The following is a 17,503-nucleotide window of genomic DNA, read 5'->3' as shown; positions in this document are numbered from 1 at the left end:
ACTGGCTACGGCGCCTCAAGATGGACAAACAGGCTAGAGGTCGACCGATTTATGATTTTTCAACGCCGATACCGATTATTGGAGGACCAAAAAAAAACGAAACAGATTAATCGGACGATTTTATTTATTTATTTATTTATTTGTAATAATGACAATTACAACAATACTGAATGAACACTTATTTTAACTTAATATAATACATCAATAAAATCAATTTAGCCTCAAATAAATAATGAAACATGTTCAATTTGGTTTAAATAATGCAAAAACAAGTGTTTGAGAAAGTAAAAGTGCATTATGTGCCATGTAAGAAAGCTAACGTTTATGTTCCTTGCTCAGAACATGAGAACATATGAAAGCTGGTGGTTCCTTTTAACATGAGTCTTCAATATTCCCAGGTAAGAAGTTTTAGGTTGTAGTTATTATAGGAATTATAGGACTATTTCTCTCTATACGATTTGTATTTCATATACCTTTGACTATTGGATGTTCTTAATAGGCACTTTAGTATTGCCAGTGTAACAGTATAGCTTCCGTCCCTCTCCTCGCTCCTACCTGGGCTCGAACCAGGAACACATCGACAACAGCCACCCTCAAAGCAGCGTTACCCATGCAGAGCAAGGGGAACAACTACTCCAAGTCTCAGAGCGAGTGACGTTTGAGACGCTATTAGCGCACACCCCGCTAACTAGCTAGCCATTTCACATCGGTTACACCAGCCTAATCTCGGGAGTTGATAGGCTTGAAGTCATAAACAGCGCAATGCTTGAAGCACAGCGACGATCTGCTGGCAAAACGCACGAAAGTGCTGTTTGAATGAATGCTTACGAGCCTGCTGGTCCCTACCATCGCTCAGTCAGACTGCTCTATCAAATCATAGACATAATTATAACATAATAACACACAGAAATACGAGCCTTAGGTCATTAATGTGGTCGAGTCCGGAAACTATCATCTCGAAAACAAAACGTTTATTCTTTCAGTGAAATACAGAACCATTCCGTATTTTATCTAACGGGTGGCATCCATAAGGCTAAATATTCCTGTTACATTGCACAACCTTCAATGTTATGTCATAATTACGTAAAATTCTGTCAAATTTTCGCAACGAGCCAGGCGGCCCAAACTGTTGCATATACCCTGACTCTGCGTGCAATGAACGCAAGAGAAATGACACAATTTCACCTGGTTAATATTGCCTGCTAACCTGGATTTATTTTAGCTAAATATGCAGGTTTAAAAATATATACTTGTGTATTGATTTTAAGAAAGGCATTGATGTTTATGGTTAGGTACACGTTGGAGCAACGACGGTCCTTTTTCGCGAATGCCACCGCATCGATTATATGCAACGCAGGACACGCTAGATAAACTAGTAATATCATCAACCATGTGTAGTTATAACTAGTGATTATGACTGATTGATTGTTTTTTATAAGATAAGTTTAATGCTAGCTAGCAACTTACCTTGGCTTCTTACTGCATTCGCGTAACAGGCAGGCTCCTCATGGAGTGCAATGTAAACCGTAAGGTTGCAAGATTGAATCCCCGAGTTGACAAGGTAAAAATCTGTCGTTCTGCCCCTGAACAAGGCAGTTAACCCACCGTTCCTAGGCTGTCCATTGAAAATAAGAATGTGTTCTTAACTGACTTGCCTAGTTAAATAAAGGTGTAAAAATAATAAAATTAAAATAAAACGCCGTCCAAAATACAGGTTTCCGATTGTTATGAAAACTTGAAATTGGCCCTAATTAATCGGCCATTCCGATTAATCGGTCGACCTCTAAAACAGGCTATTGCATCTTTTTCTCATTTTTTTAAGTGAAGGTCTTTTTTTAAAGGAGTATGCGAGTTCGACTAGCCGCCAGCCAACTGAAGCATGCAGAAGCCTTTAGCAAGCCTCCATAGTACACATTATGCATACACACACACAGGCCAAGCCTTCATCCTGGCTCTATCCAAGGAGGAGGTCATAACTCTGTTACTACACACAGAGAACCTTCCAAGATCATGTCTGTACTAATCCCCCTCACCTGTATACCTGTTGATATACAGTTGATAATGGGCCTGGGTCTTACCACGCAAATGCCAAGGGAGCAGGATGAGCGGTGGTGGTGTGTGTGTGTCTCACGAGGAAGGGGGTTGTATGAGATCGGATTCGGGGTCAGGGAAAGACTAGGGCTGTGACGGTCATGGATTTTGGATGACGGTAGTTGGCCAGCCAAATGATTGCGGTCACCGTAATGACCGTTCGGATAGCGAAAAAAGAAACGCGTTCGTTTTCTTCTCTCCTCCACTCCTGACTGCATGTGCTGCCATAGAAATAGAATGAATAGAACTGGTGTCTCCATTCATGTCAATGATGGCATAATGGGTGGACTGGTGGCCATTGCGAGTCTACTAATAGGAGCAAAGCAGGAAGTAAAAGGAGGAAGTAAAAGCAGGAAGTGTACCCATCACTTCTCAACTGACATTACAAAAAATACATTCCATTGCATGAGTCACATCAGATAAAATCATTTGAATGAACATTCTACGTTACCATGGAAATTATTGCATCAGGCAGCCATTGCAAGTGTTGACAGGGTTAGAGGTTCCAAGCCTTCTATTCATTATATTTCTTTGTGTGCTGCTGCTGCAGGGAGGGTGTTGCCTAGGCAACTCTTTTGCTACAACACCTTGTTTGTCACTAGTTACTACAGCGACAAAGTCAGAAGGCTCACCTACTCGACCAATTAGATGAGGGAGTGTGATGACGCGTATAGCGACCGACCGGCTTGCAGGGGCAGACGAGAGACATGTATTTATTTTATTTAGTGATTCATCAATGGTTTGGTAAGTTATTAGATATAGTAAAACCAACCATTATAAATGCAGTGTAAATCGGATATCTTATTCAAATTCAGCTTGCAAGCTTATTACAAGGTTTGCCCTTTCTCATAGTTACTTGTCTTAACCCAAAATAGGTTTACTCCAATATCTGCATTGTTTTTTAAATGGCATGTAGTCAAACAAATTGGCACATTTTGATTTTCAAAATCAACAAGCAAAACATACAGTTTCACAGAAATGTTCACAGAAAAAAAACACTATACAGAGGAAACTCACCACCCTAACCCCACTCTAAACGGGAAACTCACCACCCTAACCCCACTCTAAACAGGGGAAACTCACCACCCTAACCCCACTCTAAACGGGAAACTCACCACCCTAACCCCACTCTAAACAGGGGAAACTCACCACCCTAACCCCACTCTAAACAGGGGAAGCTCACCACCCTAACCCCACTTACATACATACTCTTTCTTTGTATTTATTTTATTGGCCCATCCACCCCCGGAGTACAAAAGTAACTTACTTTTAACTATTTTTTAAAAATATTTTGTTACTTAATACATGATTCATACACATGGTATTTTTCTATATAGTATTACATGATAGGAATACAGTTTGATATACACATGCAGTGAAAACAGGACAAATATAAGCAACACCCCCCCCCCCCATGGGATCTTTAGTTACAACAGAGTTGGGACAGCTGTTTAAAGTCCCATCTTCTTCAGTTTTATTGAGGAACATTCCATTGTTAGTACTTCAATATTATTCAAATGAAACCAATGTTGTAAAAGTGTATTGCAGTGGTCACCAACTGGTCGAATGTGATCGACATTCCTAGTTGATCACCAAACCATAAAAAACAACGATGAAGCCTTGTGTTCCTATTTTTTGTTTTGTTTTACGCTGTTGGCGGTTAGTGCACTTGATTCAGCGGCCCTAGCACCAGGAGAGCAAAGTGTTTACATTTTTAAACATGTCATGTGTCTGAAGGTAGAACCACCTACCTGGCACGCCCAGAGAGCAAATCAGGTGCACTTATAGGCCTCCCGCTGGCCAATTAGATAGCTCAGATCACCATGTCTGCACAGTTGACCTTGTGCCCTAGACTGTAAAAAGAAGACTTGAACACACAGTGAAATTTATAGTGTGATATTACAAAATGTTTAAAACTATGACTAGAGAGACTCAACGAACGCAGCAGAGAGCTGCTGTTTTTGAGTAAGTTCATGTTTTAAGTCATTTTTTAAATGATTTATTTTACCTTTATTTAACTAGGCAAGTCCGTTAAGAACAAATTCTTATTTACAATGGCGGCCTACCCCAGCCAAACCCGGACGATGCTGGGCCAATTGTGCACTGCCCTATGGGACTCCCAATCACGACCGGTTGTGATACAGCCTGGAATTGAACCAGGGTATGTAGTGACTTAGACCGCTGTGCCACTCGGGAGCCCTTATTCAGCACGGTCAATAATTTGATCACCACTTTTATAAGCCATAAAGTGTGCATTCTCCCTATTTCCACTCACACTACAACCAGCACTGCAGCTGCAATTAATGAGTGTAGCAAAGTGTTTCCATAAGTTTGCGTTGTTATTATAAGCGGCTTGTCTTTTATAATATAGAGGAATATTTCACTTTCTCTGGTCAAAGAAGTAACAACATTAATTGGTGCATGAGGCAGAAATGAATGTGGGAAAATTGGAAAGGCGAATGTCTCCTCCTTTTTGTATCTGGGAAGTGAGTGGGCTAGGCTCTGGGCTCTGGACTGGGAAAGTTGATCCATCTTTAGGGTACTCATACTGCAGGGAATTATAACCACACACTGGGCTGGGTAATCCATCTTTCAGGTCCTACTGGTCCTGCTGTAGGGAAATTACAACCAGAACTGTGAGGGGACCAGAGCTGTCTAGTGGACACAATGAAGTCCTGTGTGCTGGACCTTCCCTCCTGACAAACCCATCAGTGCCTATTAGTCAGAGAGAGAGAGACTAATATTACCAGAACTTTTACTCTATAGGCCCCATAGATGTTACAACCCCTACGCATCTGTGTCTGTCTGTTTAACACACACACACTGTGTCTGCCTGTCTGTTTCTAGCTCCTGTTACAGAGCTACATTTACTTCCTGTCATGGGTAATACATTATAGATAGTTGAGAAGAGAAACAGGCTGTTTTCTACTCTGTGGGTTTCTGAGTGGAATAAGATGCCACGTGGGTGTGGAGGGATTGTGCGACTAAAGCAGTTTGTTCCCACAGTCGGCATTGGCACGTGGCCCTGTGCTGTGGCGTTGGTACCATAGCCTCCTTCATCCCCCTCTGCCTTGTCACTTTGGCTGTATCTCAATTCATCCTCTCTCTTCCCGGCCTCCTCACTGTATTGGAGGAGAATGTCCAAGGTCCCTTCTGACCTTTTTGTTTTCCAAAGATGCATGAGTCTGGCTAGAAGGTGTAAATTTCCGAGCTATGGTTGTCAGTCTTGTGAGGTTTGGGCTTATAAATGTTATTTACTCACCGTCAGTCATTCTTCTCTTTATTCCCTGTCTACAGCATGATGGGAAGCCCTTCTGCCACAAACCATGCTATGCTGCCCTCTTTGGACCAAAAGGTGAAGTACATCTTACTATTGTCATAAGGCAGACGTTAGATCAGGAGGGCAATTCCATGGTAACCGAATGATGCTGAGTCTCAGATGTTTCACTTTAAAATGTATGCCAAACAAAAACCAATGATTGCAAAGTTAAACGAACCATACGACTCCATGCACAAGGACAACTTTTAACAATTTCCACTGACAACTTTACAAAAACACATTTAACTTGAAGAAAAGTGCGGACGCAAAGTTTGTTAACAGAATGACGGCACAAACAGCACGAACCGTCATTCTGTTACCAAACTTTGCATCTGCACTGTTCTTCAAGTGAATGTGTTTTTGTAAAATGTTCAGTGGAAGTTGTTAAAAGTTGTGAATAGAGTTGTGTGGTTAGGGGTATTCAAATCCTTCCCTACGAGCTCCGGAGCCTGCTGGTTTTCTGGGTCACTTACAAATGTCCTTGTTTTTGAAAGAAAAGCAAATTGTATGTCCATTAAAATAACATCAAATTGATCAGAAATACAGTGTAGACATTGTTCATGTTGTAAATGACTATTGTAGCTGGAAACTGCAGATTTTTTAATGGAATATCTACATAGGCATACAGAGGCCCATTGTCAGCAACCACTCCAATCACTCCTGTGCTCCAATGGCACGTTGTGTTAGCTAATCCAAGTTGATCATTTTAAAAGGCTAATTGATCATTAGAAAACCCTTTTGAAATTATGTTAGCACAGCTGAAAACTGTTGTCCTGATTTAAAGAAGCAATAAAACTGGCCTTCTTTAGACTAGTTGAGTATCTGGAGCATCGGCATTTGTGGGGTTGATTACAGGCTCAAAATGGCCAGAAACAAAGAACTTACTTCTGAAACTTTTCAGTCTAGTTCTGAGAAATGAAGGCTATTTCATGCGAGAAATTGCCAAGAAACTGAAGATCTCGTACAACGCTGTGTACCACTCCCTTCACAGAACAGCGCAAACTGGCTCTAACCAGAATAGAAAGAGGAGTGGGAGGCCACGGTGCACAACTGTGCAAGAGGACAAGTATATTAGAGTGTCTAGTTTCAGAAACAGACGCCTTACAAGTCCTCAACTGGCAACTTAATTAAATAGTACCCGCAAAACACCAGTATCAATGTCAACAGTGAAGAGGCTGGGATGCTGGCCTTCTAGGCAGAGTTGCAAAGAAAAAGCCATATCTCAGACTGGCCAATAAAAATAAAAGATTAAGATGGGCAAAAGAACACAGACACTGGACAGAGGAAGATTGGAAAAAAGTGTTATGGACAGACGAATCTAAGTTTGAGGTGTTCGGATCACAAAGAAGAACATTCGTGAGACGCAGAAAAAATGAAAAGATGCTGGAGGAGTGCTTGATGCCATCTGTCAAGCATGGTGGAGGCAATGTGATGGTCTGTGGGTGCTTTGGTGTTGGTAAAGAGGGAGATTTGTACAGGGTAAAAAGGATCTTGAAGAAGGAAGGCTATCACTCCATTTTGCAACGCCATGCCATACCCTGTGGACGGCGCTTAATTAGAGCCAATTTCCTCCTACAACAGGACAATGACCCAAAGCACAGCTCCAAACTATGCAAGAACTATTTAGGGAAGAAGCAGTCAGCTGGTATTCTGTCTATAATGGAATGGCCAGCACAGTCACCGGATCTCAACCCTATTGAGCTGTTGTGGGAGGTGCTTGACTGTATGGTACCTAACAAGTGCCTATCAAGCCAATCCAACTTGTGGGAGGTGCTTCAGGAAGCATGGGGTGAAATCTCTTCAGATTACCTCAACAAATTGACAACTAGAATGCCAAAGGTCTGCAAGGCTGCAATTGCTGGCTGTAAATGACTACCTCATGAAGCTGGTTGAGAGAATGCCAAGTGTGTGTAAAGCAATCATCAAGGCAAAGGGTGGCTACTTTGAAGAATCTCAAATATAAATTATGTTTTGATTTGTTTATCACTTTTTTGGTTACTACATGATTCTATCTGTATTTTTTTCATAGGTTTTGATGTCTTCACTATTATTATACCATTTAGAAAACAGTACAAAATAAAGAAAAACCCTTGAATTAGTAGGTGTGTCCAAACTGGTCTGAATCTAAAGTGTGACTTCTCTCTACCCTATGACCGCTGTAGGTGTGAACATTGGCGGAGCAGGGTCCTATGTGTATGAAGCCCCCGTCAGCAATAACCTAGCCTCTACTGACTTGGATGCCCCCCCCAAGCCTGCTGAGGAGAAGAAAGTGTTTGCACCCAGGGCACCTGTCAAAGGTACATGCTAGTGTGTGTGTGTGTGTGTGCACGTTCTTTCGCGCATGCATGTGTGTATGTGTCCACATATGTACAGTAAGTGAAGACATGGGAAAAGTTGTGAAATAGTGAAAGTAGCTGCCTACGGATCTGAGTTTGATAGAAAGGAGAAGTAGACTTGTCTTCCTGCTGACTCAGTGATGAGACCTACTATACAGGCCAGGCTCACAGCAGGGATGGTCACAGTGGACTTTCTCAAGCTGTTCACACTGCGTTTTCCCACAGTTGCAGACCAGAGGCTATACGTGTGTGTGTGTGTGTGTGTGTGTGTGTGTGTGTGTGTGTGTGTGTGTGTGTGTGTGTGTGTGTGCGCGTGTAGCTATCTGCTGGTGAACTCTCTTTCTGACTCTTCTGTTTCTTTACAGTTTCCAGCATCACCACCTTCTCTGGTGAGGCCAACCTGTGTCCCAGGTGCAGCAAGAAGGTCTACTTTGGTAAGTAGCCATGGCACACTACCAGGCTCAGAATAAACTGTCAGGTTAGGTGTTAGATTACAACTGGACCTGTCGTGCAGTTGCCATGGTGACGTGTCCTCCTGTGTGTCTTTCCTTTTGAATGACATTTGAACATTTCCGCACCTGCCGCTGAGGTCATTGATTTGTAAGTTATTGTGTGTGTGTATGACAGCTGAGAAGGTGACGTCCCTGGGGAAGGACTGGCATCGACCCTGTCTCCGCTGTGAGAGGTGCAGCAAGACCCTGGCCGCCGGCAGCCACGCAGAGGTAGGAGAGTTGAGGAGGGGTGTGAAAGAGGCAGGAAATTTAAACAGGAAAGGGGCCAGCTGCAAAAAAACATAATCAATGTTCAAGGGAATCCGCCTGAGCAAGGCACAACACAGAATCACTGATCTACGAATCATCTTGGATCCTAAATAACTGCTCATTATGTTATCAAGATTAGGGAATCTACACAGCACCCTGCTCAAGCCGGTTTTCTTGAATGCACCTGAATGGCATAAATGCGTCATAATTAGGATGTTCTCATTGAATACATGGTATGATTACACATTTTCATACAGTGTCTTTTGTGTTATAACAGCATAATGGCCAGCCATACTGCCACAAGCCATGCTATGCTTGTCTCTTTGGACCCAAAGGTAGGTGCTTGTCTTTACTCAGCCACTAGGTGGTGCTGTTGTCCATAAATATTAGCTATACCTTAACAATAGCCTATGCTGTGTGTTATAGCTGTTAAAATAATCATATTGAGCTTCTTACATAAAAGTGATGCTAAACCACCAACAGAAAATAAGTGACTAGTTATACTGTAACACATTTTCAGCATTTGATACTGATGCCTGTTTGTCTGTGGTGTTCTTGTGTCTCCAGGAGTGAACACTGGAGGTGTAGGCAGCTACATCTACGAGAAGGAGGTCAGCACAGAGGCCCAGCCCTGAGCTACTGCGGTCTGTCCCGTCCCCAGCCTCAACCTGAGCTCTCCAATACTAATACCACAATCCAACACAGTATTATTAACACTAGGCTTTAGCCCCTATAGCTCCTTCTATAAGCAGCCCTGAGAGACCCAAGGCCTCTCTTCTAGCTCCTCCCATTTAACCCCTGACCCCAAATATTTCACCACCTGGCCCAGCCCACCTCAGCCTCCTAGCACTGCAGTCCTCTAATATACACTACCTGACCAAAAGTATGTGGACACCTGTTCGTAGATTCCAAAATCATAGGCATTAATATGGAGTTGGTCCCCCCTTTGCTGCTATAACAACCTACACTCTTCTGGGAAGGCTTTCCATTAGATGTTGGAACATTGCTAGTGATCTTGCTTCCATTCAGCCACAAGAGCATTAATGAGGTCGGGCACTGATGTTGGGCGATTAGGCCTGGCTCACAGTTTGCATTCCAATTCATCCCAAAGGATGCAGGCCGGGTCAAGTTCTTCGACACCGACCTCGACAAACCATTTCTGTACGGACCTCGCTTTGTGCACGGGGGCATTGTCATGCTGAAACAGGCAAGGGCCTTCCCCAAAATGTTGCCTCAATGTTGGAAGCACAGAATCGTATGCAATGAATGTTATTGTATGCTGTAGCGTTAAGATTTCCCTTCACTGAAACTAAGGGGCCTAGCCCGAATCATCAAAAACAGCCCCAGACCATTATTCCTCTTCCACCAAACTTTACAGTTGGCACTATGCTTTGGGGCAGGTAGTGTTCTCCTGGCATTCGTCCGTTGGACTGCAAGATGGTGAAGCATGATTCATCACTCCAGAAAACGCGTTTCCACTGCTCCAGAGTCCAATGGCGGCGAGCTTTACACCACTCCAGCTGATGCTTGGCATTATACATGGTGATCTTAGGCTTGTGTGCAGCTGCTCTGCGATGGAAACCCATTTCATGAAGCTCCTGACGAACAGTTATTGTGCTGACGTTGCTTCTAGAGGCAGTTTGGAACTCTGTAGTGAGTGTTGAAAATGAGGACGGACTATTTTTATGCGCTTCAGCTTTCGGCAGTCCTGTTCTGTGAACTTGTGTGGCCTACCGCTTGTTGCTCCTAAACGTTTCCACTTTACAATAACAGCACTTACAGTTGACTGGGGCAGCTCTAGCAGGGCAGAAATGTGACGATTTGACTTGTAGGAAAGGTGGCCTCCTATGACGGTGCCACATTGAAAGTCACTGAGGTCTTCAGTAAGGCCATTCTACTGCCAATGTTTGTCTATTGAGATTGCATGGCTATGTGCTCGATTTTATACACCCACAATGGGTGTGGCTGAAATAGCCAAATCCACTCATTTGAATGGGTGTCCACATACTTTTGTATATATAGTGTAGATTGACGCTTCCCAAACACTTTATTAAATTATATTTTATTTACACTTCAAAAAGAAAAAATAATTCATGGAACACAGTTTAACCCTGAGTGGGTTCTTAGTAAAAAAGCACCATATTACTGTATCCATTCTCTCTCCCCACTGAAACACAAGAGCCAGGAGGCCAGTTCTTCACCTTTTATGAGTTCATGATTACTTTATGTTATGTTTATGTATATTTACGAGCGTGGATATAAGCACATTATAACACTACTTTAAGAACTGCAATAAAACATTTTATTTCCCTTTTTATTTAATTTTAAGTACCCCTAACGCGGCCTTTGAGGGGGAGTTTAGAGACGAGACCAGGTGAAAAAGGTAAAATGATCCCTGTAACATAACAAATCTATTTCCTCAAGAGTAGTGATACATGGTGTTTAAAGGAAGGTGTTGCATTGTCATGGTAACATGCTGACAGGAATGTAGGGGTACCTGGGAGAGAGGGTGTAGTCTGGCTGCAGGTGCAGGTGGTGCCGTTTCAGGACAGGAGCACCACTTTAAATCCCTCCTGCTAGATTTATGGGTTAAGACCCAGATTTATACAGTTTTGGCCGCCTGACTACATTCCTGATCAAATGGATGATATAAAAAAAAGTCTCTGGGGTTTAAGTTCCAGAAAGTGTGGATCATTTTAAAAGATGGTATTTTAGGGTTGTGGGTCTATAAGGGTAGCCAGGTTCACTATCTGTTTGTACTGTTTTGCCTATGGTCATTGCACGTCAATGGATACCATAGTATCCACACAGCACATACACATCTGGAACCAGGCTATTTTGAGGGTCCTGTTACTGGGTTGACATGGTACAGTAGATTGTTTATGCACAGTACTGCATTGGGTTCCAGACATGGAAGTCATTTTAAATTGGGTTTGAAATGAGCAGGATGTGTTGATTGATTTGTTAAGAATAAGAAGAGTATACCAGTAAAATTGCATGAGGAAGGTGCATTGTACTACGGCTATGGGACAAATGAATGAAGGAAGCGAAAGAAGCTGGGGCAACATCAACTTGTAGGATATAGAGCTGTACAATTTGATATGGTCAGAATGTTACTGTATTAAGAAACCCTTGATGTATTTCTACCTGAGATTACTATGAGCTAATTGAAGTATTATACCTTAGTAGGAGGTAGCCTACAGAAACACAGATGCATCTGAAATGGTACCCTGTTCCCTGTTTAGTGCACTACTTTTGAACAGGGCTCCGGTCAAAAGTATTGCACTATATAGGGAATAAGATGCCATTTTGGGATGCACACAGAGTAACTGAAACACTGCAGACAAAGCATTATGTTAGAATGTGCTTTAGTATTTTATATAGATATAATATGACTGTTATTGTGATGATTTGATTCTAATGATCTGTTATGAACTGTTTTGTGTAGTAAGGCTTTAAAACACTTCAGGAGTCACTGTTTGTAGAGAAAAATAAAATGGCTCCACTTCAGTCCTGCTGCTTCCGTCTTTTTAATCCCTTAATTAAACGTTCTATATATACTATTGATCTGATCTCCTGTGGTTTGTGTGTGTGTGGGGGGGGGGTATCCCAGAGCATATAAATATACTGTACATCTTTACATTTACAGTACCTTCAGAATGTATTCATAGCCCTTGATTTATGCCACAAGTTGTTGTGTTACAGCCTCAAATTCAAAAGTAATTAAATATGTATTTTTTTCATCCATCTACACACAACACCCCATAATGACAAAGTGAAAACATGTTTTTAGAAACATATTGAAGATGAAATACAATGTCATTTACATAAGTATTCGCACCGCCGAGACAGTACTTTGTAGAAGGACCTTTGGCGGCGATTACAGCTTTGATTCGTCTTGGGTATGTCTGTATCAGCTTTGCACATCTGGATTTGGGGATTTTCTTCCTTGCAGATTTTGTCAAGCACTGTTAAGTTAGATGGGGAGTGGTGAACAGCTACCTTTGTCTTTCCACAGATTTTCAATGGGATACAAGTCTGGGCTTTGGCTGTGCCAATCAATGACTTTCACAATCTTGTTCTGAAGCAATTCCAGCGTTGTTTTGGCTATGTGGTTGGGGTCATTGTCCTGTTGGAATGTAAATCTTCACCCCAGTCTAAGGTCGTTTGCACTCTGAAGCAGGTTCTCTTCAGGGATTTGCCTGTATTTTGGCTCCATTGTTCCCTCTATCCTTACCAGTCTCCCAGTCCCTGCCACTGAAAAGCCTCCCCATAGCATGATGCTGCCACCACCATGCTTCACGGTAGGGATGGTGTTAGACCGGTGATGAGCTGTGCCTGGTTTTCTCCAGACATTGCGCTTTGCATTCAGGCCAAAGAGTTCCATTTTTCTCTCATCAGACCACCATTTTTCATGTGCCTTTTTGCAAACTGCAAGCGTGTTACGTCCTCGTATATTACCAAGGAGATCTCTCCTTACAATAAACAAATGTCACGGTGGTTCGCTACGCTGTGTCATGACATCATCTGTCATTCATTTTAAAGTAAACTATGACATGCTGGGCTGGGCAGAGTCAAATATTCAAGGAACACACAGAGACATGCGTGCGTGTGCACACCTTCACACATAAACACACAACTGGGTATGAATGGAAAACAATCAGGGGTTAGTTTGATTACTTTTTAATAGTTGCTCGTGCCCTGCCCACACCGTGTATGGAGACAAGGTACACATACACACACAGTCAATACAACAGAACAAACCATGTAACTCATGATAACCTTCGACCAACCCCACCCTGTAGTCTGAGCTGAGATCGACTCTTCATAGGCCTAGGAACTATCAGGCCAACCCTGCTTCTTCATAATACACACCATTAGGATTTATTTGGACCTTATTCTGCTCTGGTTGTGTGGGATGTTTGTTGTGTGATTGTCACAATACACACACACAACATTACTTACATTACCCCAGGAATCAGCTTCTGTCTGTCAACTAAGGCTTGCATGCTATGGGCATGTTATGCATGTGTAATGGGGCAGTGGAGGCTGCTGAGGGGAAGACGGCTCATAATAGTGGCCGGAACGGAGCAAATGGAATGGCATCAAACACCTGGAAACCATGTGTTTGATGTATTCAATTCCATCCCGCATATTCCACTCTAGCCATTACCACAAGCCTGTCCTCCCCAATTAAGTTGCTACCAACCTCCTGTGTGATGGTATGAATAGTTATTCTGTTTACTGTGTGTGGCCTGCTATTGTTTGTAAGGTTGACTGACTTCTTTAGTATGCGTGGGCTGGTTCTGATGATTTACAGTCATAATATATTTGAGTTAAAAACACACACACACACACAGTACCTCAGGTAGCAGTCCCTCAAGATGTTCCCAGGCCCAGACCTAGCTCCTTGTGTGAAGGAAGGGGACTCCCCCCAGCTCCCCTCAGGGCAGCGGACTCCCCCCAGCTCCCCTCAGTGCAGGGGAGGTCCAGGTGTCTGTCTTTATGGTCTAAACTGTACAGTATGTGAGGTTTGGGCATCTGGTCCAGAACAAGTAGTTACATTCCTACTTTACAACATAATGCCATTCATTGCACAGTAGAGAGGGATGTGAATGTGTTTAAATATGATTATGTTCATTTGCTAGTTCAAGGTTTAATTGCTCACTAATACGGAGGTCCTCATTAAAACCCACAGGAGCCTGACTGGAGGATAGGAGCAAGAATGAAGCAGGCCTGGGTTCAAAAGGTATTTGTTCTCTTTCAAATATTTTGAGTGTTTGATTGAGCGTGCCTGAGTGGCAAACGGACAGGTTTTATACCTTGGGATGAATCTGATGAATCTATTGTGTCAGGCAAAATCGAAAATAACCGCAGCTAAAGCATTCGAAATAAAACAAATCCTATTTGACCCCCTGGAGTGTAGCTTGTGTAGCTTGTCAGCCAGGCTTTAGTCTGGTGAGGACAGGAAGTCTTACAGCCAACCAGGCTCATCATCATACCGCTGCTACCTGGGGCCAGAGCCTTTCTCCCTGGACCATCTGATGAATGACTTAGAGTATGGAGAAGTTAAAGAGGGCTGCTGGCTGCCTGACAGAGTGCTGTTGGCAGCGGAGACCTCCCCTCTATACTTCATCCTTATGAGCAAGTTGCAACAGGCCCTATTTATACACATCTGCTGAAGTGTGTTGTGCACCTTCCAGATGCACCCAACAGCCATAATCATCCCAAGGTCTGCCCTGTCACTGGACGGAGGGATAGGAAGGAAGCAAGAGAGGGATGGGAGGACGGAGGGATGGGGTGGGAATATCTAAAGCTGCCATGCATATTCAATAATGGAAACCAGGTCCAGATTTGACTGTAACCGTCATTGCTCATCCATCCCTGAAATGCTAGCCTGGATCACTCACTCACTCACACACTCACTCACTCACTCACTCACTCACTCACACACACACACACACACACACACACACACACACACACACACACACACACACACACACACACACACACACACACACACACACACACACACACACACACACACACACACACACACACACACACACACACACACACACACACATCCATCCATCCATCCATCCATCCGACAAGGGCCTGGAGAATCCACAGGGAATGATTATGGATCTCTGTTGAAGACAGTCAGCCTCTAGACACAATTGATACGTTAAAGAGGGGACTGGTTCATGCTTCATGGCTTACAAAAAGCACTCCCTGAGTTGCCATTCCTCAAGACAAGAGTCCATATTTGGCACGTTCTGGAGTTTCACACTCAATTCTTTATTGTGTAGCGTGTTCCGAATGGGTTCCGGAGGTGGTGTAGTCAGTGTTTTCTTCTCCAGTGAGAAACATGGGACGTAACACTCTCACGCAAGAGCGTTCGTGTGCAGTTTAGTCCAGCTGGAGAGAGAATTATTACTCCTTCTACAGTACAGTTTTGGAAATGGACCATTATTGCAATTTTAAGTCCAAGTGACATGGTAGCTGCTAACACCTGGTATTGCAATCATTCAAAGTATCTGTTCCATAAGCTGTCATTTCATACTGTACAGAGGGAAAATGATCATTCAGTATATATTTCTGTTCTCCCAGCCAATCCTTGGACAAACGGACAAAATTATACATAATGACTCAATTACGGTACCCAAAGTGCAAATATATCTGTCTGTGAAGTGGAAAAAGTAGAAATAAAAATGGACTCAGTACTGTAATGAGTCTTCGTTTCTCTACTTCGGGAATTGGCTTAAGAAAGTGAAAAGCCTATGGTTGCTTTGCGTCTACTTTATACTGTGAAATCCCAGTAGCACTTCAGTGCGCTAGAGAGCCTGGACACTCTGAGCAACATATGAACCACGTTATAACAACTCATATAATAGACCAAAAAATTCCCGGTAAAAACGTTAAGGGCACTTTGAAATAAAATAAAATCTTATAGAGAGACGCTTAACACACCGATGTTGAGTTGAAACGCGCTGGCAAAGGGGTATTTGCGTAGGTACGTGCGTCCGTCAGACGTGCTTGCCTGCGTGTGTGTGTTACAGAGCTTTTAGAATTGGCCGGGTCCGCTTCTTTTCAATGAATTCCATGACTCAGTGACTCTGAGTGCGTCTGATACCGTCTTAAATAATTTGTCCTTTCCAATAGTATTGTGTTTTACTGAGGGAAACTTAAGAAATATCCTGCCATAAAACAGTGAAGTTGGAGCCTCTGAGTCTCCGCATGCCTGCTGTTGTAATCGTGCTGAGTTGTAGAGTTGAGGTGCCTCAAGCACTTTCTTATTCAACAGTTCTGAGCCTGATGCCCTCTCACTAGTACAATGCCATAGCTTGGGAGTCCTATAGCAGTAGGCTTCTTATCAATTGACCCAAACAGATGTGTGTTGTCCCATGCCTCGTTCTACAGACAATAGAAAACGCCTCGTATGAGATCTCCCCTCTGCACTACGTATTTCTTCATATTATCCAGCCATAAGTAGGGGCTACAGCCCTCAAACTCAAATCTGGGCCTTGAAGCCAGTTCCACTGCCTTTTCCATTCGTCCCCTCTAATCAGGGACTGTTTTAGACCTGGGAAACCAGGTGGGTACAATGAATTATCAGGTAGAACAGAAAAGCAGCAGTAGTCCGTACCTCTTGGGTGAGATTTGACTATGAGTAGGGTAAGTGTGCAAGACGCTACATCATTCTAGCTTTCCCCATTGAAGGTTTTCTTACTTTCTTTCCATCTTGTATCACACCTTTGTGTGTGATTCATGTTGAGACAGCAGTTTCTTGTTATTACTCGGACTTGCATCCTGAGTCATTGTGCACAGGCCAGACTCACCACATGAACTAATCTGACTCCAGACTACAAAAATGGCACCCTCCCTTTATAGTGCACTATTTTTTGACTCGGGCCCATAGGGCTCTCGTCAAAAGTAGTGCACTAAGTAGGGTATAGGGTGCCATTTGGGACACCGTTTCTGACTTTAGCCCACAAGCACACTGCAGGTTTCACTTCCAAAGTATAAAACAACGAGAAGGGCTCCCATGACTACCGTGGTGGCAGTTAGCAGTCTGTCCTCCCTGCGTTGAAAGCTTATTGCCATGAAGAGGGAGAGAGAGAGAGAGAGAGAACGCGAAGGAGAGAGAGACAGAGAGGGAACACAACCTTCTGCTTTGAAAAGTACAGACCCTGTTCTCCCCCATCCGTCCAAAATTCTTTGGAAAAAACGATTTTGTCTTTTGTCATTCTGTGGAACTTTACGAGTTGTTTTGACATGGTTGGCACTGCGAGAAGTATGTTAAAACATTCCAACCACAACTGAAGTCAATTTGTATATTTTATCTGAGTGAGCATGTGCATGGAATTTGTATATTCAGCTTCTATTTTCATTGTGGTTACCAGTTAGGGGAAGATTAGGGATAAGAGAAGGGATGGGAGAGAAATGCACCATTTCACAGATGTTGTTACTGATCACCCCTCCTCCCCCAC

General features: G+C 43.1%; 1 protein-coding gene across 1 annotated transcript in view; it reads left to right on the top strand.

Moving 5' to 3' along the window:
* Nucleotides 1-9,443, top strand: part of crip2 (cysteine-rich protein 2) — a 54,137-nt gene extending 44,694 nt beyond the window's left edge. The window contains exons 3-8 of the mRNA XM_039009017.1: nucleotides 5,389-5,446; nucleotides 7,573-7,707; nucleotides 8,112-8,180; nucleotides 8,374-8,468; nucleotides 8,785-8,842; nucleotides 9,075-9,443. Coding sequence (XP_038864945.1) covers nucleotides 5,389-5,446; nucleotides 7,573-7,707; nucleotides 8,112-8,180; nucleotides 8,374-8,468; nucleotides 8,785-8,842; nucleotides 9,075-9,142 — 483 coding nt within the window. The 3' untranslated portion in view covers nucleotides 9,143-9,443. The remainder of the gene's footprint in view (nucleotides 1-5,388; nucleotides 5,447-7,572; nucleotides 7,708-8,111; nucleotides 8,181-8,373; nucleotides 8,469-8,784; nucleotides 8,843-9,074) is intronic.
* The last annotated feature ends 8,060 nt before the right edge of the window (nucleotides 9,444-17,503 follow it).

This window comes from Salvelinus namaycush, chromosome 15, assembly GCF_016432855.1.
Source record: "Salvelinus namaycush isolate Seneca chromosome 15, SaNama_1.0, whole genome shotgun sequence".
Classification (NCBI taxonomy): Eukaryota; Metazoa; Chordata; class Actinopteri; order Salmoniformes; family Salmonidae; genus Salvelinus; species Salvelinus namaycush.
This window is presented reverse-complemented; position numbering and strand designations above follow the sequence as displayed.